Source organism: Anopheles marshallii, chromosome 3, assembly GCF_943734725.1.
Source record: "Anopheles marshallii chromosome 3, idAnoMarsDA_429_01, whole genome shotgun sequence".
NCBI classification, from domain to species: Eukaryota; Metazoa; Arthropoda; class Insecta; order Diptera; family Culicidae; genus Anopheles; species Anopheles marshallii.
In genome coordinates, this window is record NC_071327.1 from 52420834 (window position 1) to 52443925 (window position 23092).

General features: G+C 43.7%; 1 protein-coding gene across 1 annotated transcript; it reads left to right on the top strand.

Annotated features, from left to right (window-relative positions):
• Nucleotides 1–1343: 1343 nt before the first annotated feature.
• Nucleotides 1344–22665, top strand: LOC128716382 (calcium-binding mitochondrial carrier protein SCaMC-1-B-like). The gene is made up of 7 exons (XM_053811302.1): nt 1344–1574; nt 5642–5883; nt 5956–6067; nt 6285–6527; nt 21523–21681; nt 21751–22318; nt 22404–22665. The coding sequence occupies exons 1-7, from the start codon at nt 1344–1346 to the stop codon at nt 22607–22609; spliced, it is 1761 nt and encodes a 586-aa protein (XP_053667277.1). The 3' UTR covers nt 22610–22665.
• The last annotated feature ends 427 nt before the right edge of the window (nt 22666–23092 follow it).

Sequence of the window (23092 nt, forward strand, 5' to 3'; positions counted from 1 at the left end):
AAACAATTCAAAAAATGTAAATTCATGCTTTTGAGAATGTTTTTTAAACTTAACAATGCATACTCCTTTGCATTTTTTTATGTTTTCAGTTGCTTAACTTAATATGATAAATTCGCAGTTACCGAGCAACATGTATTGACTTTTTTTATTAGGAGTAGCGCAGATTGATTTAAAATTACAATGTTTTAGTGATTTTAGCCTAATTACAATGTTTAGTGATTTTATGAACAAATTAAGTCTATAAAAGTTGTATTATACAACAATATACAACTCAATTTATTTAATATTTTTTATACGCATGTCCACAGCGACGCCCGATGTGCCATTTCTGGATAATCAATTTATTCGAGAAACCAAAGTTCGAGATAAAACTGACAGTTCAATAGCAAGTACCACCGTACGGGCATGTTTTGATAAATTCCCTTCCGCGAGCTCGTTTTATTCGCTCTGTATATCTATTCCGATTTGCACCACGCGCAACCTAAATTCTCGATTTCCGCGAACCGAAAACCCGAGCCATTCAACTGCGTTTGCGCAGCTAACGAACAACTCGCATTTTTTGTGTGTGTGTAGTTGCCAGCCGCAACGGTGTGTGCTGCTGGATTTTCCCGTCGCGGTTTTAGTGCGATTTTCTTCGTTTTTCCACTCGCAGCTCGCGCTCTGTGGTTGTACCACGGGCTTCTATACCCGCCTGTCCGCGAGAACTCGTGGCGAGAAACCGAGACCAACGGGAAGCGTAGTTTTTTCGTGTGTCTGTTCGCCTCGTTAGGTTCGCCCCGGGGTTAAGAAAATTTGTGGAATTTTTCTGCAATTGTGCTCCGTTGCTTTTATCCGAAATGATGTTGCCTAGCACCGTTGGTATGTGATGATGTTCCCCAGTTGGCCATGTAGTAGGAAAAAAAGTGCTGCAACACACATGTTTCTGATTCAGTGCAGAGAGTGAGTTTCTGTGCACTGTGGTGTGAATTGTGTGTCCAAGAAGGCGGTGGTAGAGGTTGTTCGATTGGTGAAAGTGCGTCGATAGCGTGGCATTAGTGTGTAGGTCTTTTTTCTCTTCTTGCTTCATGATTAATCCTACCTAATCCATCATTGGGTAGCGCTGTTTCGCCATCGAAATACTTAAGTGTAAGCACGCGCGCGCGTTTCTGTGTGTGTGTGTGTGAGTTTGTGTGCTAAAACCAGGCCCTAGACTTCCAGGTATTGTAGTGGGAGCGGCCTTGCCAAGTGAAAAATTTGTGCCCTTCCGACGGTGAAGTTTTCCAACTCTCAGCTATTGCACTACAGGAAAGAAAGGAAACGACGCGTGTTGCTGGCATTGTTGTGCGAAGGATTCGCCTAATACAATGGTCAACATTAACCGAGGACCGGCTGGCAACGGAAACGATAAGCAGCATAGTGGTGTAAATTCCGGTACACCAACGTATCCGCAGTATTTGCACGAACTGCCCCAAGCGGACGAGGAGCGGCTAGAGAAAATCTTCAAAAAGCTCGATCGTGACGGGAACGATCGAATCGATATTCATGATCTGTCAGCGGCGTTGAAGGAGTTTGGCCTATCGCACCAGTACGCCGAGGTGAGAGGACGTAGAATCGAGCGCGGCCGGATGCCTTCTCTTCAAGCACATGTGGCACACCATATGAAACACGCACTCACTCACACAAACATCCATCATCTTGCCACCTCACCCCACATTTAACCAACCTTAACTTAGTCGCCCGTCTTTTTATTTCAGCTGACTCATATGATTTTTATGCCTTTAATGTGCGGTCTTGTTGCCGCCACCGTGACTTCATGATGTCACGATGAGGAGGAGTACCACAGAACCACCCTTTCGAACCGGTTCTTTTGCTTTCTTCTTCGAAACCGATGCTGCTGCGCTTGCAATGGTGGCAAATGTTTGCAGCTGTGCTGCTATGGTTGCTTTGTTTATTTTAGCTTGCAGAAAACATGTTGGAGTGAAATTAAAAACGAAAAATTCCTCAGTCTGATAGGAACGCAAGGTGACCGTTGACGAGAGAAAGGAAGAATGTTTGTGACGGAGGACCAATAACGGCACTCGTATGCGCACACTCACGGGTATGCGGATTTTGTGCTTTTGTCCCACGCACATCCTACCACCGTCCTTGCACGAAGACAGAAGGCGAGCCTTTTATTTCTCGTCGCACGCCCTTTCTGAGGTCATTCCGGCGCGTCTTTAGTGGGTGCGAAGAGGGTGGAACAACGGTCGTCGTCTGACTGTCTGCCCGAACCATCCCGGACCATCACGGCGCTCTAGGTGTCACAGTGAGTGAAGGATAGATCGATTTTTGTTTTGTTTTTGAAAGCATGACTGATTTATGTATGTGCCTTACTCAGTAGATGTGTGTGATGTTTTGCAATATTGGATTAGAAGCGGCTTTGGAAGCGTTTTTTTGCGGCGTAATACCACTTCAATTCAGGTGTTAATTAGATTTTCTTCCCCGCATTCGAAACAATTGTCCCAAAGTAATGAAAGTAAAGAGAAAGCAGGCAATTAGGTCATAAATGAAGGAGTGTGCAAACGTTTGCAAAAAAAAGAAAACAATTGGCAAAGGCAGGTTTGAATGATTTGCAGTGAATAATGAGTGAATAATGATCTGTTGGGGAAAAGGAAGCGTAGAGTTCCTATTCATCCGTTGACAGCAAGTGAAGGCTTGTGGCGGCCAGGGTCATTACACTAGAGTTTATTTTTTATGAAGATTTAAAATATCGTGTATAATGTATATTATTGAGCGGGGGCGTCCCGATGGCATGATGGCAGCGGCACCGGTTTTCACACTAACGGAACGGACCAAAATCCCATCCGGACCAATCCCTCGCACGCAGGACTGACTATCCAACTACGGGTAAATAAAGACACAGAAAGCCAAAATTGTCAGGTGGCAAGCAGGGCAACCTCCTTGAGGTTGTTGTGCCGATAAAGAAGCAAATATTATTGAAAAGAAATTAGATAGACCAGTTTGGCCGATCGATTGTGCTAGCAAAAAGCTTTTTGGCTTTCTGCAGCGTTGGAATCAACTAAAACGCCCAAAAAAATAAAAAAAACATCAATCATTAGATCGACAGGGGTTTCTAAAAAGGGTCTCGAATGACCTGGCTCGCCACAAACGATTAATTTGTAGATGTTATACCATGAATTGATGGGAGACGAAAGTTTAATCTCTGTTAAGATTGATTTTGAGGTTGGAATGACAGATTTTATTAATTTTATACAAAAATAATCTTGATTCATGCGACTCTTCTCGAAAGATTGTCATTATCCAATCGTCTGTGTATTAACGTTCGCGATATGAACGGATGATTGTAGGACCAATCCTTCCCTTTTTTGCCAAATTTTGCTATTCATTGTTTAGTGCAAGTTTTTAAGTGGTTTATAGTTTTTTTTTTATTTGTTTAATTTGTTGCTTAAAGAGTTATGAAACTCTTCAAAATATTTTTGAGAATACATGAATAGTATAGAAAGGTGAACTCGTGCAAACGATACGAAATTGTCATTTTGAGTACACCTAATCACCTAACAAATCTCTTCTCCTTTCGTATGCTAAATTCTAACAAAACAGACAGACAGATAAGTTGCTTCCTTTAGCTTTATCGGTATCTTACAAAAACCGCCGTAAGATCCATCCATTTATCCGCTCAAGCAAAGGCAAAGAAACGGCATTTATCTGCCGGCGTAGACCACGTTTACGCTTATCGCTTCCGGACTATTTTAAGGCATTCTTTGGGTCGATTAACAGGCATCGTACGAACGTCAACACGGGAACGCTTCCTGCCGTACATCAGCTGTTATATGTTAAAGCATATCGATTCACTGAGGCATAACACCTATTAAAGGTGCATGGGTGTGTGTTTGTGTGTCTGTTTACTAATCGGAGATGCAATTGGGCACGCGAATGATGATGCCACGCTTCGATGCATATACCGGCTCTACCGTTACGAGACGACACGTTGGATGATCATTTTAAAGTTGGTTAGGAAAAAATAGAAGAAATCTTGTTACCCCCTCCACTAACACGATGCAATTTGAATTGCGCTGGCAATTTAACCGGTTGGTGGTACGGAATTTTATTTTTAACTACACCACCCGCTCCTAACGCCAATCGCCAACGGTTGCGACATTGACCGAGGCAATCGACAAAACCGGACTGTTTTCCATCTGGTTGGCACACGGTAATGTAGATGCGGTTATGTATCGTCCCACAACGAAGGCGCCATGGGAAATGTTGGAATATCGCGTGGGTGCTAAATTTCCCTTTCGTTTTGGCCAATTAACATGCAATGAATCCGGATCTGGCATTGATCTTGACATACACGCAGATCATGCGGACTGAGGTGTGGAACCTTGAATTAACTCGTTTCGCTGTTGTTCTCACTAGGTCACCGTGCGAACCCCTATGTTTGTACAGGACAAGATATTCCCTTAGAGAGTACCTCGAGACACGATCGATAACAAACGGTTTGTTTGTCTCGTCGCCGCAGGGTGAAGGTTAGCGCGTTCTGGCAAAGTTTTCCGTGTTCGAATGCGTCTTAGAGCGTACTACGCATTTTCAGTTGTTGTGTCGATGAGTGCTATCGACCACACGCACCTTTAGCTATGAATTGACGCCGACGAATATCATAAACCATAAAGTTCCGCCAACGGTTGTTTAGGGTGGTTTTATTATTCAATTTGTGTTGGTACGTTTTAGCAACAAATTGGATATCATGTAGTAACAATCTGTGCTAGACAAAACAAGTGCAAGTCGTAAGATCGGTGGAAAATATTTAGATAACTTAACGTCAAATATGTGATACCAGAAGGTTGCATATTTGCTTTTTTGCATTTTTTATATTGTTTACTACATTAGATTTAATGTTCTTATCCAAAAGTAGCTTTTTAGAAAGAGAACCAGCAAATTCACTTGGAACTCAATTCAGGACGATTCAAAGAAAGGACAGAATTAGAAATATGCGGTCAAAATTAGATAGCTTCCGAATGGTGCAAGACGAATCCATTCTAAATCGTCACAATACCTACAACAGGATACACTCCGAATTATGAAAAAATAAACTCTTCCGACAGCAAACAATTATCGATATGCACTAGGATCAAAATTAAATTTTTCGTTGTGTCACGCTCCTTGGAGTGCTGATGGTGAAAACTTTTATTTAAAGTGATGGAGAAAACTTTTATTTAAAAACCATTTTAAAAAGCATCAGCAAAGCAAAATCGTAAAAAACTGATCCGTGTATACTACCAGAACCTTGCACACAAGTCGACATTCGTGGAAACGATCTTGTATAGGAGTTTGCATGCATGTTTTGGCAAATGCGCAAAATTGCGTACAAGAGTTTCAAATGGAAGTTAAATTGAAGTCAACTGTAGCTTCTAACTATTCTACAATATGCATTTATCATCATTTACTTTTAATCATTACATCTTCATTTAAATCATTTATTAACATCGTTTCGTTATTATTTTTCTTTCCTTCTTTTTCATGCTTTATCACGAACAAAACGCTCATTAAACCATGCTCGGCCCATGCCACTCATATGCAAAACCCACAAACTCACTATGCTAACATGCGCGGCAAATATCATCATCATAAAACAACGTATGGTTTGGAACGATGCTATACCCAGGAATACGGTCATTCGTTGTTCTTTCAGCGCTTCCTAAAGCAATCGGATCAAAATCAGAGCGGCGATGTCGGACTGGCGGAGTTTATACATTACGTGCGAGAGCACGAAAAAAATCTACGCTTACAGTTTACACACCTGGACAAGAACCAGGACGGTAAGGTCGACCTGGAGGAGCTGATAACGGCTTTCAAGGAGCTCGGCATCGAGATGGATCGACACGAGGCGGCAAAGTTACTTAAGCGGTAAGTGTAGATGCTCGGGCGCAGACTTTCATTCCGTGTACTGATTGATGCGTTTTGTGCTTTTTTTTTTAGCATGGATAAGGATGGCAGCCTGAACATTAGTTACGACGAGTGGAGAGACTTCCTACTACTGGCACCATCTTCGGATATACACGAACTGGTGAAATACTGGCGGCATTCGACTGTGAGTACCATCTGAAAAGCTGCTTCTACCTTCACTCGATCTAACCATTACTGGGAAGAAATGCGAATACTGGGAGGGACAAAACGAACAACAGACTCTCGATTCCCATTTGGAGCGCGCGTGGCTAATGTTAGATTATTGTTCTATCTCTCGTACTATGGGAAACCTAAAAAAACTGAAACGATCTGGTCTATGAAATGATCGAAAAACGGCGAAGAATCTCAGGTACAATGAAGCGTACCTGATGGCTATTGGTCGGTACAGTGCCGTTACGAACGATGTTCCAACGTCGGACGAACCGACACCGGACAGCAACTTACATCCGGTGCTCAGCCTGATCGATGTCGAACAGGCGATCGAGCACGTAACGGACCTGCTTTTGAACCCACCGACGAATCTCTCCTACAACTCCTCCACCAACAATGGCGGCGTGTCCTCGCACCTGCTGGTGGATGGTAAGGTACAGTGTACAGATAGCTTTCTTTTCTCTACTCTTTCCCCGGTTTCCTCCCTGTTTCCTATTATCGCCGTAAAAAAATTGCTCGCTAGTTTTGTTTTTTTTTTTTTATTTCAGTTCAACTACCTATTCTGCTACTTTTAGAAATCGCTCGTTAGCATAACTGCCCAATAATATTGAGCGATGATTTAATGGCAAAATCTATGCGACCCGTCGGCGAGAATAAAGTTTTGAATGCTATTAATTTGGCAGTTTTTGTTGGCAGTTGTATCACCGACAGGTTGAATACTGATTTAGGCCATGCTTGTGTTGTACAAACCCTTTATTCGTTATATGGTGATTTTTGAAGCTGTTGGTTGTATGCTATTCCCACCACGCTTTGTTCGGCTAGCACAATAAGTTATTCGGTGAATGATAAAACAAATCCTCCTTGCTCGGAGCATGTACCATTGGATCGCCTTTGCCTGCTGCCCCACACGTCATCATGCTGCATCGAATGGTTTAAATTTGTTTTGATAAATGTTAGCATGATTTTTGGCTGTGATGCCCGTTTCATATGATCGTACCACAGCATTTCTTCGCACACGCATTGTTTGTTGGTTCGTATTGCACCTTTTGGGTTGAAAATGTTCCGGAAGGAGCATTGTACACTTTATTCCACACCACGTTATGGTTAAGCAAAATGTCGCTGACAGTTAATACCCACCCAAACTCGAACACTGCATTGTGAAGTCGTTCATTCATCATTGTTTTTCATTGCACCGGTCATTGACGAACAATTTATTTATAATGCCCATATGACGGCTTTTGCACATTGAGGAACGAGATTAAAACAGGTTGTCATTTGTTAAGATATTTCGTTGTAGTGTTAGACATCAGGATGCCTCATTGCATGATCATAATCATAAGGCATCTGTTTAGACATAGCTCAGTAGAACAGTCCTTAAATCGTTTAGTGTAGAAGTTATTTAGTTTATGAAGCTAATCCTAATAGCTAATCTAAAGCATATTGTATATATAATGTGTTAAAACATATAAATAATAATTGTATGTAGATAGATAGATAGACAGAATACAGATAGAATACGCTTTAGTGTTGATAACTTATAAATCACGTCGCTGAAGGCATCTGAGATCATTGACGTAAAACTGAAATTAATACGGTTAAAATGTAGTATAACAACTTCAAGTGAATTACGAAATGTTCTGACGTAAAGCTACACAAGCTAACGCCCAAGCTAAACCTTAATCTTTGTTCTTTTGTCCGTCGTCCAAAGATCACGCTTCTGACGTTAGTCTTTTTCATGCTGATAGAACCAGAAAGGAAGAATGGGCAGCATGCCAAAATGCTTTCAATCCGGTTTTGTTCGGTTTTGTAATGTGGACGTTCACCAATCATCATCACTGTAACCTTAGATCACCCATAGACGATGCTACCAGTTGGTTATTGCTTCCTATGGCATGAAAACGTTTGCGGCGAGAGAGTGCCTAGTTCTGCTATTGAGGACACCCATCCACACAGGGCGGACCTTTTGACGCCCGCGGAGTTCAAATGTGTTTCTTTGTTCTTATCTGGGGCACAGCACAGCGGCTATCGCGTGAGCACACGAGTTGTCGTCCGGGGCTGTTGCGATCTTCAAACATCACGATCGACCGTTCAATGGCCTCCTTTGAGTTGGATTATGACGTTGGGTAGTTTTACAGTGGAAGACAGAAGTGTAATTTCGATTAAAATTAGTACAATAGTTGGTTATAATACGATGGCTTTAGTTTTATCCTCAAATATTTGATATTAATGTATAGTTAGTTAACATTTTCCCAATTGTAATTAAAAAAACTTGTGTAGATTCATTGGAGATTATCAACAACTAGCTATTCAAAATTATTCTTTTTGAGCGATCTTCTGTTTTGATTTTCAACCTCAGGACCTTCTTCGAATATTTAATGTCATAAATAGTTATCCTTGACATTGTTTACCCCAGGCTTCGTCAGTTTCGTGGTAGAGTTTTGGTACCGGTTCTATGGCTCCTAGCGTGTGGAGACCACAACCGATCGGATCACGATAATGATCAGTTAAATGTACATAGCAAATAATAGCAACGAATACAGTAATTTCCCGAGTTACGCGACACTCGACTTAAGCAAATCTCAAAGTTTTGACAGTTTATATAACTTTGTATGTGGAACAAATATTTCCCAAAAACACGTTACATTTTACTGTTATAAAAAAATACTTTTGGTTAAATTTAATTCTTGTTGTCAAAATAAATGAAGAAATTCCAATTTTGTGTGTGCTTGGTAACGTGAAAAGAAGTATTCGATCCGAGAATACTACTTACAAACGATTATAAAGATAATTCGATTTACGCAAATTTCTCTGACACGTACTTAAAAATAATGCTACTTTAAAATATCAGTGCTATATAGAATTAGAATAGAATTTTACTTAGAAATCATTCTTTGATAGTGTTCTGACTTCTAGTGAATTCTACCAAAAATTGATGTCCAAAAAGCATGTGACGATCACTGTACCTTCTACAGACTACATCGCCTTCTGCAACCTTGTCGCCTATACTATCTTCAACGGTCATGTCCCATCCACACGCTACAGCGCACGAGCGCCCTCGGTTAATCTTGTTTTCGTATGTTTCCCCCAATCTCAACGTAACGCCAGCGGTTAAACCAATCAGACCGCCGCAATTCGAGGCGCTCTAGCCGAGCCTCCCCATTACTTTGTGTGACTAACGACGACAACTTTGCGCACGCTTCGCCAACGCTACTGTATAGTTATTTGCTGTTTGTCTTCTGCCCTTTATCACCGTCCGTCCCGCTCCTTGCTGTGAGAGAATGTGGCAAAAAGGAAACTCAGAGACAAACAAACAAAAAAATCTATGACGCGTGTTTTGTACCAACGGTTGGGAAGGAGGCAGATTGTTGTTGCCATTGTTCGTGCGACGCTAATTGTTGTGGTAACTCGGAAGAAATGATTTCAAGTGCAGCATATAGCCTGTTTCCAAGGTCCGATTAGCCGGGCGCAACAGTTATTAGGTGGTGTAAATGTGTACCACAGCCGAGCGGTGCGATCTTTCTAATTGATAAAAAGAGTTGTGGCGGGTTGTGACGTCACGATGGGTGTTTGTGCAGGGCCTAGACGACCCTAGACACATAAACAAACAGGCGGTGTAAAAGATGGTTAATATTTGCATGTACCCATCTCACTCTCTACTTTCAAGAACTGCTAAAGCATGCGAACGATCCTCTTTACTACAACCGGAAGATGTTGTTCAGTTTTAGAGAACCTTCGCCTAGGGTATTGCACCCCCCCATTCAAGGTAGCGTGTGCCGTTTGTCTCGTGTATTGTTTCCTTGTACGAATACTAGTTCTCTCATGCCATATTCGTATCAGTAAGATTGGGTTTCTTTTGGCACCCAGCATTATCCATTCGCATAACATCCGCTATGTTTTGGTGACGCTTTACATGACAGAAGGAAGTATATATCCGCATGCTCCTTCTCCTGGGGAATCACCGCCACGCTAAACGTGATACGCATTTTTTTTTGTAATTAACTTTCCTATGTCGCAGTTATAAAGCAACGGTTAAAGGAATGTTGCATTGGTATTTTTTTCGATCTCTCTCTCCTCTCTGGCGGTTAATGTTTACAACCGCTATTTTTGTCATGTGATTCGCAGAATCGGCATATTTACGCGTGCGTTCTTTTTTGTTTTATGGTTTACTCGATGGCCGGTCGGAATTCCCGGGGAAAAAAATGCGCTTCTGTGCGGAAACATGTTGAACTTCTTGTTGAATCAAAGAAAGTAAAATTAAGCCTCAAGGGAGATTATTCGTTGGAAGATATCTTTATGGAAATGAATTATCTATTTTTAAAACTGTTTGTTATGGCATTCACGAGAGCACTGTAATGTGCGTCTCAATATTTTTGTTTTACACAAATGCATTTTGTAGGTATTTGTAAGGCTCGGTATAACGATCAGCAGTATTGAAAATAAAGTTCTCAAACTATCTACATCCATATGTATTCTCAAAAAGAATTCCACACGTGCCACTCGTGGACAAGTAAAAAAGGCCATAATCCTAGGTGGCAATTCTTCTGCGTTTGGGTATTTCAATTACAATTGGATATTGCAGTCCCAATTAGTGCTTGGCGTGTAAATCTTGCAATCGTTACTTGTCTCTCGTGAAGCTTGCTCGTTTTATGTTATCGTAGTGCAATGAGACACTGCTTCGGAGACACCCACACTAGTTGATTATTTTCGATTTGGGAATTGTGTAAAAATAGTGTCCTTACAGGGAAGCCATCTTATATCACCGGGTAGACATCCGAAGATTCGTTGACCATTTTGCGATGTGTGCAATTGGGTTTCTGTGCAAGCTATTTTAAGATTTCTTATTTCTGCGTGATATAAAGACAAAATTTGCATTTCAAAACACTCACTATATATTCTTCAAAGGAGTGCATTTATTTTTGTGTGTGATTTTCTTTACTATAAGTTTACACACTTCTTCGTGGTGTATGTTTAACGATTGCTTTGAAAATATGCTTTTCAAACTTATTAGCTTGATTTTATTCCTATAATAGTTATTGTTAAGAATAAATGCTTTAATAATCGATATGATGTGCAAATATGAAGCTTAATTTTTATCACTTTTATCCTTTTTTTTCTAATGGAGACGCATGGTTTCTCTTTAAAAAATCGTCCGTTCGTCCTTCCTGTACCGATACTTTTCCATTCTTCCACCCATCACAAAACAAAAAGATAAATTTCATTCATTTTCCGAGCTGTGTAACACTGGTGTCTTTTTTGGCAAACGACTGCGACTTTGTGCAGATCCCGAGTAATAAATTTGCCTGGCCCGCCCGGCAAGTGAAAGATTTTTGTGTGTCTAAATTTAAACTCAAAAGAAACGAAGATCGTTCTTGGTGTCGATCGTGTTGCGGCGGGTAATGGATGTCTGAAAACGCAACGCCATCCTCGTGGTGTGGTACAGTATATTTTCGGTCGCGAATCTTGTTGCGAGGTACGATATTAGATTGATGTTGAATAATCAGGGAAAGAACTTGTGAACATCGTCACACAGCAGCTGGTTAGCAGTCTCACCGGTGTTCTTATTCTTGACCGTGATAGACACCACAGATTCAAGTTTATGTTTAATTTACTTGCCTACAATGTCTGCTTGTGTACGGTGAACAAATCTGGTTAGAACTTGCTTTTGAGGACGTTTTGCTAAATGTCCGAGTCTTCCAACGAGTGTATGTGTTTTGCTCCAAAGTCCTGCTGGCTGATGATCAACCGATCATCCTGTTGGTCTAAGCGAGCTGGAGCTAAAATTAATGAGCCGCACACATGCTGCTGGACCACATGTTTTGTAAATAGACCGTCCAATGTCCGGCTTGTGAGCTTGTGGAAAAATACCACCGCCCAACGCCGCAAGACGACTGCAAGTTGTTTGTATCAATTGGCATTAAGTGCATCCGCCTTCATCTTCTTCGAGAGGTGTGGTTTAGGTTTGAATCAACCGGTTTAGAGCGGTTTGTGGAAGCCAACAGTAAAAAAAGAGATGCCCCCAACATATGCAAATTGACAGATCTCTTGCGGAAAGATATTTCAAAGGGAGTGCTTGCACCATTCCAAAGACCTACGGCCACCTGACCAAGTGACTTCCAGCTCATGCGGCGTAGGAAGTGCCCCCATCAGCCTCGCTAATAAAACACCGTCAGGTGGCGCGTGATTGTCGCGAAACGTAATGACTATCACCTTCACTTATTGGAACACATTACCTCGATAACGCTCTGGCAAGAGGGGGGACCTCGTGACCACCATTAGCACAAGGCACACGACTTTACAGCTGGATGGTGTGGAATTAACATGCATTGGTGAGAATTAAGGCCCCTGGAAATCTCACACCTTTTTTCGTGCGGAACGGTCAAATTTATTCGCACATTTTCTTTATCATGTCCGTGGAACTGTAATTTTGGGAACGCAATGTGACATACTTCAAGATCACTTAAGGAGATGAGAACACCCACAAGAAGTCTTCGGGGATTTTATCTGTGTATTTTCTTAAAATAATGTTTGATGATTATACAGTTGGTGTCCGAGATGCACTATTATAGTGGACTTGATTTTCGTGAATCCCGAAAATGGGGGCCATATCGTTTATACTTCACAATTATGGAGTTCGAATCCGCGTATTTTTCGGTACCATATGTCTGGAAGTCTACATGTATAAGGATCACTACAAGGCCCCTCGGCCTTGTTCCATGATGTAGTACTAAAGCACTTCTCGGAACACAACGAAGATCGTCGAAGAAATCTCATCCTCAGTTCTATGAATATGTTTAGAAAGCTAGCATTTGCTAGCCATCACCAGCCGTGATGGAGGATCATGAGTGTAATCTTCCTCAGAAGTTTGATGATATGGCCACTAGTTGAATTCCAGCACAAAATCACAAAATTTCTTAAAATATCCGCAATGCATAAGCAACAGTAATTAAACTGCCTACAATGAAGTGACCCCATGTAAGCGGCTTTCAAAAATGTTGGCAGTATATTAATAACTCACCCGCAGCACACCAGTTGGCCGGTCTCTTCCTGGTGCAGAGACGATCGCGTGTAATTAAATCAACGTGTTTTTGACCGTGTTTCTTTATTTTTCCCACCCCAAAGTAGTACATTCCGCATGTCCGTTTGTTGCCAAAATAATTTAATTACACCGGGGTACGGTGGAACCATGTTGCCGAGGGCCCTTTATTGGAATGCATTTGCTTCCGTTATCAGAACATCTTTGCCTCCATCCAGCTTTTTTGTTGTTTGTACTGGACTGACGTAAAAGGAGTAATTTATTAGCAGCTTTTTCGAAGGCAAATACCAAATGATCATAAAGATGGCTTGAATGGATCGCAGTTCAACGCGTAGAGCCTCTCACAAACCGGAGATAAGCTGGCGTTAGCTGGTTTGGTAAAATGTATACCTGTTTGCGTTACGCTAACGTCTGCTAGATCACATGGATCGGAGCGTGGATACTACACGACAAGAATCCGGAACCGACTGGCTCGTTGATGACCGAGCGAATTCGTAGTGTTCCCTCCTAAGGTTCTTTCCGGCCATCGTGATCCAATTAATATTGCTTTAGTATTGACACTCTGGTGACGCGTCACCACGCTTCACGGTGTGTCGCCGTATCACGTTGAGACCAGCATGTGGCCAAAAATGTGTGCCAAACTGTGAAGCGTAACGTATAGCCGTACTTAGCGGTTTGTAACGTTACGTACTTTGCTTTCATTATTGGTAGAGAATGTCATTTGGCATGGTGCCGTACGCGGGTAAGAGTGTGCGACGACGATCGCGACATTAAACTCGTTGAACTTGCGGTTCTAAAGTCCGCCACCGGGCAAAACGCTCACGAACTGCGCACCAGATGCCATGGATGCGTGTATGTCTGTGTCGCGTAATCGCCACACGCTATATACACAACGCATCTAGATCCTGTTTACAAACACAAAACCGGGCCTTTTTCGATGACCACCGTGACGTCAAGTGAGATAACGCACCGGGCAGGTCCGCCGGTGTGACATTCAACTTCTCGGCTGTGTCGGGGCGTGTATGATGACGTTTCCTTCGGGGCAGGGTGACGTAAACAACTCGGGGTCTCGGTGCAGATGATGCTGCGGCGTGTCCGTAACCGCTTCGTACCGATCCGGTTCGGTTTTGGTTGGTGGATTTACTTAGCACAACGTCTCTAAAACTGGCGAATTGTGCGGTGTTGCTCTCGTGTAGAATTTCGACCGAAAGTTACTCGTCTCAATCTCGTCCCTTGTCAGGACAAAAGAGAGGCCTGTACCCCATCTGATGGTGGACATTGGCCGACACGCGATTGTCAATTTGCAACGATCAGGTCGGGCAAATTGTCGCGAATTAAATGAACTCTTTATGGGCCCTTCCTCTTAGTTCCAAGAGGAAATGTGGGAGTGATTTGTTGAATGTTCCAATAAACTTGATTGTTCTAGAATAAGATTTGCTTTTTATCGGACAAATGGTAAATGATTTATAATAGGCAGTCGTCATTATCCAGCGCTTCAAACTAGCTCATAAAAAATCGTCCACTACTGTCTCCGTCGCCGAGGTTAGTTTCTCCACTGTCATCCGGGGGGCACACAATGCAGTTTCACTACCGACGATTGGCCATTTCACGTGCTTTTACGTAATGTTGTACGAGTTTCCGATGTCCGGGCCGTTTGCTGTTCCCTCCCGTCCCTTTGCGTCATCTCGTTATCATCTAGCGCGCTTCGGTCTCACTCAATCTCTCCCGTTCTCACACCACGAATCAAGCAAGCTCTCTCTCTCTGACCCTGTCTAACGCAGCGGTCGGAGCCGGTACGACTGTGCACCACAACCCGCACACGGAGTCGATGAGTAGACGCGAGTCATTCCGCGCCTGTTCAGTGAGAATCTTACCACCGTTGAGACTGGACGTGTATTTCGCTAGCGGTGCGAAATATAACGAATTTTTCTAAACTACAAGCAACACCGAACCTCGGTTGTGTTGTGTGCTGTCTGTCTCGAACATCGTACCCCAGTCACAGTAGGCATCGAAATTTTATCCAATCGAACACAATTTGACATGATGTCCTGAAGATAGTGTGGGTGTGTGTGATACGATTAGAAGTTTACCAAGGGCGGTTATAAAAATTGCAAAAAGTGCTTAAGTGTGTCCCTCCATTTCCTTTGTTCTGCTCTCTTGATCAGTTGTGATATCTGTGATCTTCCGCACGAAACGCAACAAACGAGTGAATGTGGACACAAAAGGTCATACAAAAAAATGTTGTCCAAACTCTAAACACCACAAAAGATCTGACCGGATTTTTAAACGAGTGCAAGAACAAACAAAAAAATAGCAAACGCCGTCACCTCCAAACCAGCCACGCCAGTGTGTAGTGGGTCATTATCTTCCATTGCGAATCGGAGGTTGTTGCGGTGTGAATGTGAACGAACAAAAGCGCAAAGTAACGAACGTGCGAGGAACAGACAGAGATAGCCATAATTGCTCCCCATCAACTCACTGACGAAACGGATGCGAACGAATTTTAAGTCGCTGTTGCTAAGCGAACAACTCCCCATCCACGAACAGCTGTTTTGTACCGTTTATAGAGAGGAAAGCGCGGGAACGAATAACGTGCGTGTATAGAGAGCGAGTGAGAGAGAGAGAGCGCGTTTGGTTGGCTAGCTCTCATCGAAACTATTTGTGCGTGCGGTATAGTTAGTGAGAAGGATGCCTTAGCTCCACGTGGTTGAGTTTGTACCGAAATTCCAACAGCGCTGAAGTACTATATACCTATATATCGGAAGGTGGCAACCCTCTTGCTGAGAGTGCAAACGTTTTGCGTGACAGGGAGAGCGTGAAAGTAGTGCAATTAACTTAGGCGGTGGTACCGATCGGTGCCAGAAGATTCTAGAAACACAAGGAAACATTGTGATATTAGCTCCACTTTAGTGTACGCTACTACAAATCCTTTGTAAGCGTCAAAAATTACGTCCAAAAGGTACAAATCTTTCGACGTGTTGTTGAACATAGTGAAATTCGTTCGTGTGATATTTTTTAATCAAACCAAACGAGGTGGAGGTGTGTCCAAAACCCCCTCCTTCCACCACTCGGACATCATCATACGTAGAGTGTCTGCAACTACTCGGTGCAGTAGTGGAGAACTGTGACACAAGAAACATGGCATTCGAACAGAACAAGCTGCAAGTCAGCGGCGATGGAGTGGAAGATTTTATTCTAGCCTTGAAGGAACTGCTGTCACGGGTAAATATCTTCATCCGAGTCATTCTTATCTTATCAGCAAAATGTGGTCCAGCAATGAAGAGTTGAAGTGGAGTGGAGTGCTTTTTTTTGCGTAATGAATTTCTGGAATTTAGACTTCCGGTTCCCGTCGATGATACCGGAATGGATTACTAACAAATACTCTTTATGGGCAGGGGAATTCTGGGCTGGATGAATCATAAGCGAAATAACACTTCACTTTCCGCTTTGCCGAAGCGTTTGGGGGAAATACCTCAGCAATCGGGGCTGGACTTGTGGTGGAGGAATTCCCAAAGCGACGCGCTCAAGCTGGCTCACCAAACTGGTTTTTAATGAGCTTGGCTTGGGTAACGCGATCGCGCGACTGTTGCTAGGCCGGGTTGCGATCGTACAAGCGATCGCGTGGATGGAAGGTCAACAGAGCTCTGCGCCGTTTTGAAAGTAGAGCCGTGGTATAGTTTTTGTTGAATATAATCCTTTTTTGGAAGGAATCATTTCGTCGTTATTCTATAAGTTTTGTTCAAGAAAATGGTTCTCTTCTTTTCGCGTTTCGTGAAGATTTTAATGGCACTCGTTTAAAAGCGTTGTCAGATCACATTTGCTTCTGCTGCTATCATCGTCAAGCGTAAGTAATTAAGTGTCAATTAGCTAAGTAGTAGTGCACGCCCTTCCCTTTGGTATGGTTCCGTGTATGGTGTCATGCATAACTTTTAGGCGCCGACAATCTGTCGTCTAAACAAGTCGTGGAGGATATTTAACCGCCCTCTCGAACTCGAGAGCAAATTGTTCCCCGTTTTGTACACGGAGAAACCTTTGAAGTGTATAAGTGCTCGCGATTAAATCCTGTGACCCCTTTTCCCTTGTTTACTACTATTTCCAGCAAGGCCCGTGAAGGACTTGTGTCCAACCCTCGTGTCCTGATAGCCTGTTTGCCTTTTTTTTTACACTTTGTCAACAGACCGGTTGTGGCACACAGCTTGGTGTGGCAAATGTCTATTTATAATAAAACAAACCACCCCCGCCCTCCAACAGGCCGGTTCTGTAGGACCCACAGTTCTACGCCACGATGCACACTCCTTCGGACATGCGCAACGTATAGCGTTTTTTTTTTGTTGTTCATGGTTTGGCAAATTTTTTTCTACCGAAAATGTTAAAGCCGAAATTGTTTCCTAATTTAACATTTGTGTAACATTTCCTTTTTCTTTTTAGTACATATGCTCTCCTCCTTCCAACTGTTGGTCGTCGGTTTACTTACCCTTGGGCAATGTGTACCAACAGCTGTACCGAGCGTGGTGCCAAAACGTGATGGTTTCGTGCGAAATGTCTGCCATCCGTTGAATGCAATGCGGTCCATCCATCCAATGGCATTCATTGCAAACTGGTTACGTACAGCTTCGTGAGGTGTGTTTGCGTGTGGCTGTGTGTGCTTTTGGTATTTGGAAAGCAGTTGGAAAGGAACGAAGATTTCCACGTCTTCACTTATCCAACGGATGGCCTTTCCACTGTGCCCATGCTTTGCAAAAACCTGTAAATACCGAGCCACACACAAGGATGAGTTTAAATGAGAAAGATAAGGAGAGAAAGAGAGAGAGAGAAAGAGAGAGAGAGAGAGATATAGAGAAAGAAAGAGATCGGCCATAGAAGAAGGAAACAAAATATAGCTTCATAAGCAAAGCGGCACCGGTGGAAAATTGCCCGAAGAGCTTTTCCGAGCGTACGAACGGCGAAAAGCCGACCGTGAGCATCGAACACCTTCTTATTTGCGAGAAGCAATTTTCCCTGCTCACGAGTAGTTGGGTGCGAACCCGATGGCCGTTCACAAACGGACGGGCGGGCATCACCTGCAAAACCCGAACCTTCCCAAATGTTTCTCGTTCACCTCTGGGGGATATCCATCGGCCGATGCCAGTTGATGGTGAACGTTCGGAAAAGTTGGTTACCGCACCGCCAATAGCCGTGTGTCGTGAGTGTGTGTGTGCCAGTCACAGGCCTAGCAATACAAGAGAACACGGACCGGATTCACACGGGCTAGTTCCGAGTTCCATGGTGGTGACCTGTGAAAACGGAAGGCTCCAAGCGTATTAGGCAACCACGCATTCGGCATCGACAACCACCATGAGTTCGTTGGCAATGTTTCGCGTGTTTGGGTGAAAAAAAATCCCCCCTGCGCGCCGCTCCGTACGCTGACAACCGGAACACGGGGTAGAATTCATTTCCGTAAACGAAAAGAAGAGTCTCAGGATTACGCCGACACTACTGCGGCGTGGTTACCGAAGGACGAACTGTTTGTGTGCGCGTGGTTTTATCGATCCCGCTCTTTCCCGGGTTGGACGGCTGCAAATCAGCTGCAACGGCGGCAACGCTCGCCTGACTGCTCCCTTCGCCCCCTACGAATGGATACACTGGACAGTGATTTCTATGTCGAGCTAGTAACAAAGGTACTGAAAGATGTCTACAGTAATTCTACGTGGATAGGAGCAAGAAACCCCATATACTACCACATCATGACGCACTGTAGAACTCGAGCGCGCCCGATCCGATGTGTCGCTTTTGGATACGGTTTGCGCACTGTTTAAGGCACTCTGTTCTCTTTTTTTCTCCTCCCCGCGGTGCCAGAATACTATTTTTGTCGGCAAACAATTCCTCGAGACAAATGGCGCGGCTGTGCGACCGTGTGCGGTGGTCTCTTACGTAAGTGGCGATAAAGATTGTATCGAACTGGCCGGCACCAGATAGTTTGCAAACTTCACGTGTGTGTAATTGGTGTTTCGTACAGTACTGCATGTTAAACTATGTCGACTTCCTCTGTACAAAGTGTGTCCTAGAGAGCTTGGAACTCCGAGAGATGGAGGACATCGGAAGATTCACTAGAATGTGTGGGGTAGCACTTACTGGGAGATACGTTTACAATCCTCAAAATGCTATTGTTGCTGTGCAATGCCGAAGACATGCCCCCAGTGAGAAGGAATTCGTAGATAAGGTTTTGAGATATTCGTCAGTTCCTCTCCGTGACAGCTTCAGCTGCCAAAGCGAAGCTTACTTTTTAAACACTTACTGTTACTAGGCAGGAAATAATATTGACCCACCGACCAAAAAAGATGCAGCGATAAGCGGCAATCGGGTGGTGGGCCAGGTTCAATAAAAGTTTGTGCTCCCGTCGTTTATTGATAAGGTCATTTTTTGGGGGAAATTCTGGAAGTAGCTCAAAAGTAGATTATTCATCCAGTTTTTTTTACCATGATGGGGTGGTATGTTTACGAATGTAGCAACGTTGGTTAGCGCTGTTACTAAAGGAAAGTCCCCGTGACATCAGCTGGAACCGTTCAGCAGATCGTGTTGTCAAAACATTTAAACGTTTAAACGCTCGATTAAGCACGACAGCAAATTTAATTACTTGTCGTTTCCCGCCTGTCTCCACCTGCGTGGCAAACCTCTGAAGGAAAGGACACAAAGAGGGAACGAAAAATGAGACGCAAATACTGTCAATAAAAGTAATTATCGAGCTATCGTATCGTGTATCTATGGCTGGCAGTATCCTTTTCATGCTGCGATGGACACAGTCTTGCACAAGTCTTTAAGGAAGGATCTTGGCCTTTAAGTGTCAGTGGTTTGTTAGAGCATTCCTGGCAAACAATTCTCTAAAATGTCTCGTCGTCTTTCGCCAGCCAGCAAAAAATATGACCTTCAAGTTCCTCTTTGAATTCCTGTTTGCGACTACACTGTCACTTTCTGTCCGAAATCGGTCATCACATTTGTTGCTCTTTCGAACCACGTGAAACTGTAGTACATGTACCCCAGTACGGGCGGGTGTGTTATCAATGACGCACGATTGTTGTCATTTCGAGGGGTAGCTGCTGTTATTTGCTTTTTTGCTATGGTTGACCTGAGGCACGGTCCGCTGGCATGACGCTTTCCTGAAGGGTTGATCTGGCTCGATCTGGATTTGCCCCGGTCTACAGTAGTAACTGTAGAAATCGTCTTTGTGACGTCTAGAATGCAAAGTAATATTGTTTGTACAATTGTTTAGAATATTTTGATGCATTTGTAGGTTAGGTGTATGTGTGGTTTGGAAACGGTTTTTGAAGAACATCTCTTGGTCTTTGTTCGCCTTAAATTACCACACCCAAGGTATCGTTAGTGACCCTGAGCTAGATAAGTCCAATTTATCTGATATTGAACTGCTGTTAACCACCAGTGCTTATTCGTTGAAGTTAGTCATCTTGGTCCAGCGTGCGCTCCCCAACAAAAGGGGCATGTTTACAGCTGATATTCATATGCGCTATTTGTTTGTGATGCTCAATTCTTAAGATTCGTCGATCTAATGAGCTTGATGACCGGCAGGTCTCACATGTTTACCCAGACATAAATCTCGCCTTTGCTTTTACTGCAAGCAATGACGAAATAGTGTAACCCGGATTCCCACATGGCAGCACACATGAAGCACTGGTGATCAAACAACTGATAATGTCACTCACTGGTAGCATGTTTAGGTCATGATGATAGCGAACATTGCTGCTGCTGGCTGGCTGGTTGCTCTGACGTCTCGCTCGCTTCTCGGTTCGATGCATTTTGTTTGGATTTGGGCTGCTGTATACGGGCGTGATCTGTGTTAATAGACACTAATTAATGCTGGTTTACTCCTCGGGGCGGTATTTTACTAGCTGTAGCGAGATTTATCCAGGTTGTCCTACAAAGCTGAAGATGAAGAGCTATTCATTTCCTAGAAAATCATCACACTCTGAGTTCATTAGTCAAGCCAAGATGGTCTAATACGTGTTAATTTGCAGAAGTAGCTCGAAAAATATCAGCTAATAGAACGCAGTATTGTAACATCGGCACGAAGTAATGAATCATCGACGCGCACTGCCTTTTGGTAGCATATTTAACGACTTCAAACAGTAGACTTCCTGTTTATTGGAAGTGATAATGCGCCATACTGCAATTCATCTTACACGCACAGCATTATTCTGTTGTTGGTCATCGACGGAGCACTAGGGTTAAGCAAGTTACATGCATAAATCATCCATCGAGCCTCATTACACAAACGTATATATGTTTTGGGTATATTCTTGAGCGCAGCACCAGTAAATGCTAATTATTGCTAGTTCATGCAGCATCACCTTTGAAAGTTACGCTTTACTAACGACATTTGTTTTTCCTTTTTCTCAACATTACAGTACTTGGATATCGGTGAGGATCTAAATGTACCTGATGACTTCACACAGAGCGAAATGCAAACCGGTATGTGGTGGCGCCATCTGGCGGCCGGTGGAATTGCTGGTGCAGTGTCGCGAACATGCACGGCCCCGCTGGATAGATTGAAAGTGTTCCTGCAGGTATGTGTGCATCACGTTACAACCGGCCGGAGGACACATTGTACTAATGGTTGCGATTTCTATCCGCAGGTTCAATCATCCAAACAGAGAATCTCAGATTGTCTTCAGTACATGCTGAAGGAGGGTGGTGTGCGGAGCCTCTGGCGTGGCAATTTCATCAACGTGCTAAAGATCGCCCCCGAAAGCGCCATCAAGTTTGCGGCGTACGAACAAGTGAAACGGTTGATCCGTGGTAACGACAAGCGCCAGATGACGATCTACGAGCGGTTCGTGGCGGGTGCGTGTGCGGGTGGCGTCAGCCAGACGGCAATCTATCCGATGGAAGTATTAAAAACACGACTAGCGTTAAGAAAGACGGGCGAGTACAGCAGCATCCTGGATGCGGCATCGAAGATCTACCGAAGGGAGGGACTACGCTCGTTCTACCGCGGCTACATTCCAAACATGCTCGGCATCATCCCGTACGCCGGTATCGATCTGGCGGTGTACGAAACGCTAAAGAAGAAGTACCTTAGCCACCATGAGACGGAACAGCCGAGTTTCTGGCTGTTGCTTGCTTGTGGCAGTGCATCCAGTACGCTCGGACAGGTGTGTTCGTATCCGTTGGCGTTGGTGCGAACTCGATTACAAGCGCAAGGTAAGACTGTGCTCGTGCACTCGGCTCGAAAAACAAACGATAAACTAACCGAAATTCTTTCCATCCTTTTTCTCCCTTTATGCAGCGGTTACAATCGGTCCAAATCCCGACGGTAGCGTAGCGGTGGAACCGAACATGACGAATGTATTTAAGCGAATAATACAAACGGAAGGTCCGGTTGGTCTGTACCGTGGAATCACACCAAACTTCATCAAAGTATTACCGGCCGTCTCGATCAGCTACGTTGTGTACGAGTATACGAGCCGTGCGCTCGGCGTTAACATGACGTGATCTGTTCCAGCAGTGCACGAACATCAGATTGCTGGTGGCTCCGCTTACGAGGCATCGCAACAGCATCCTCAGCTGCCGTCATTCCGAACCCCCGACCTCGGGGACACTTTCGGGACGTCATATTCGCCCTTTGCCTCCATCTGCTTGCAGTACACGAATCACACATTAATATAGACCTGATATCCCTCCCATCGGCGGGAATTGGAACACCATCCCCGGGGGAGTTTCTCACACACTGTTAGTCTTTTGGATTGTTGTTGTATCGGTTTGCATTTCCCGTCGTCATCGCCAGCGCGATGTGGTAGCCGCGAAGCCAACAAACAAATGGCAAAAGATAAAAACACCAAACCCCAATGTGGATCGTTCAAGAGCAATAGAGCAAGGTGGTGTGATGCACATTCTTCCCTACACCATCCAGCTTTAAAAAAAAGGATAGCCCCCTTGTTTTCGCGCTTCCTGAGGTGTACAGAATCTATCCTAAAA

What these genes read in the sequence shown, in the direction of transcription:
- LOC128716382 (XM_053811302.1), top strand. Translation starts at nt 1,344, where the DNA reads ATGGTCAACATTAACCGAGGACCGGCTGGCAACGGAAACGATAAGCAG. An exon ending in ACCTGCTGGTGGATGGTAAG is followed by an intron (nt 6,528 to 21,522) that starts GTACAGTGTACA and finishes TCAACATTACAG; the next exon opens with TACTTGGATATCGGTGAGGA. An exon ending in AACTCGATTACAAGCGCAAG is followed by an intron (nt 22,319 to 22,403) that starts GTAAGACTGTGC and finishes CCCTTTATGCAG; the next exon opens with CGGTTACAATCGGTCCAAAT.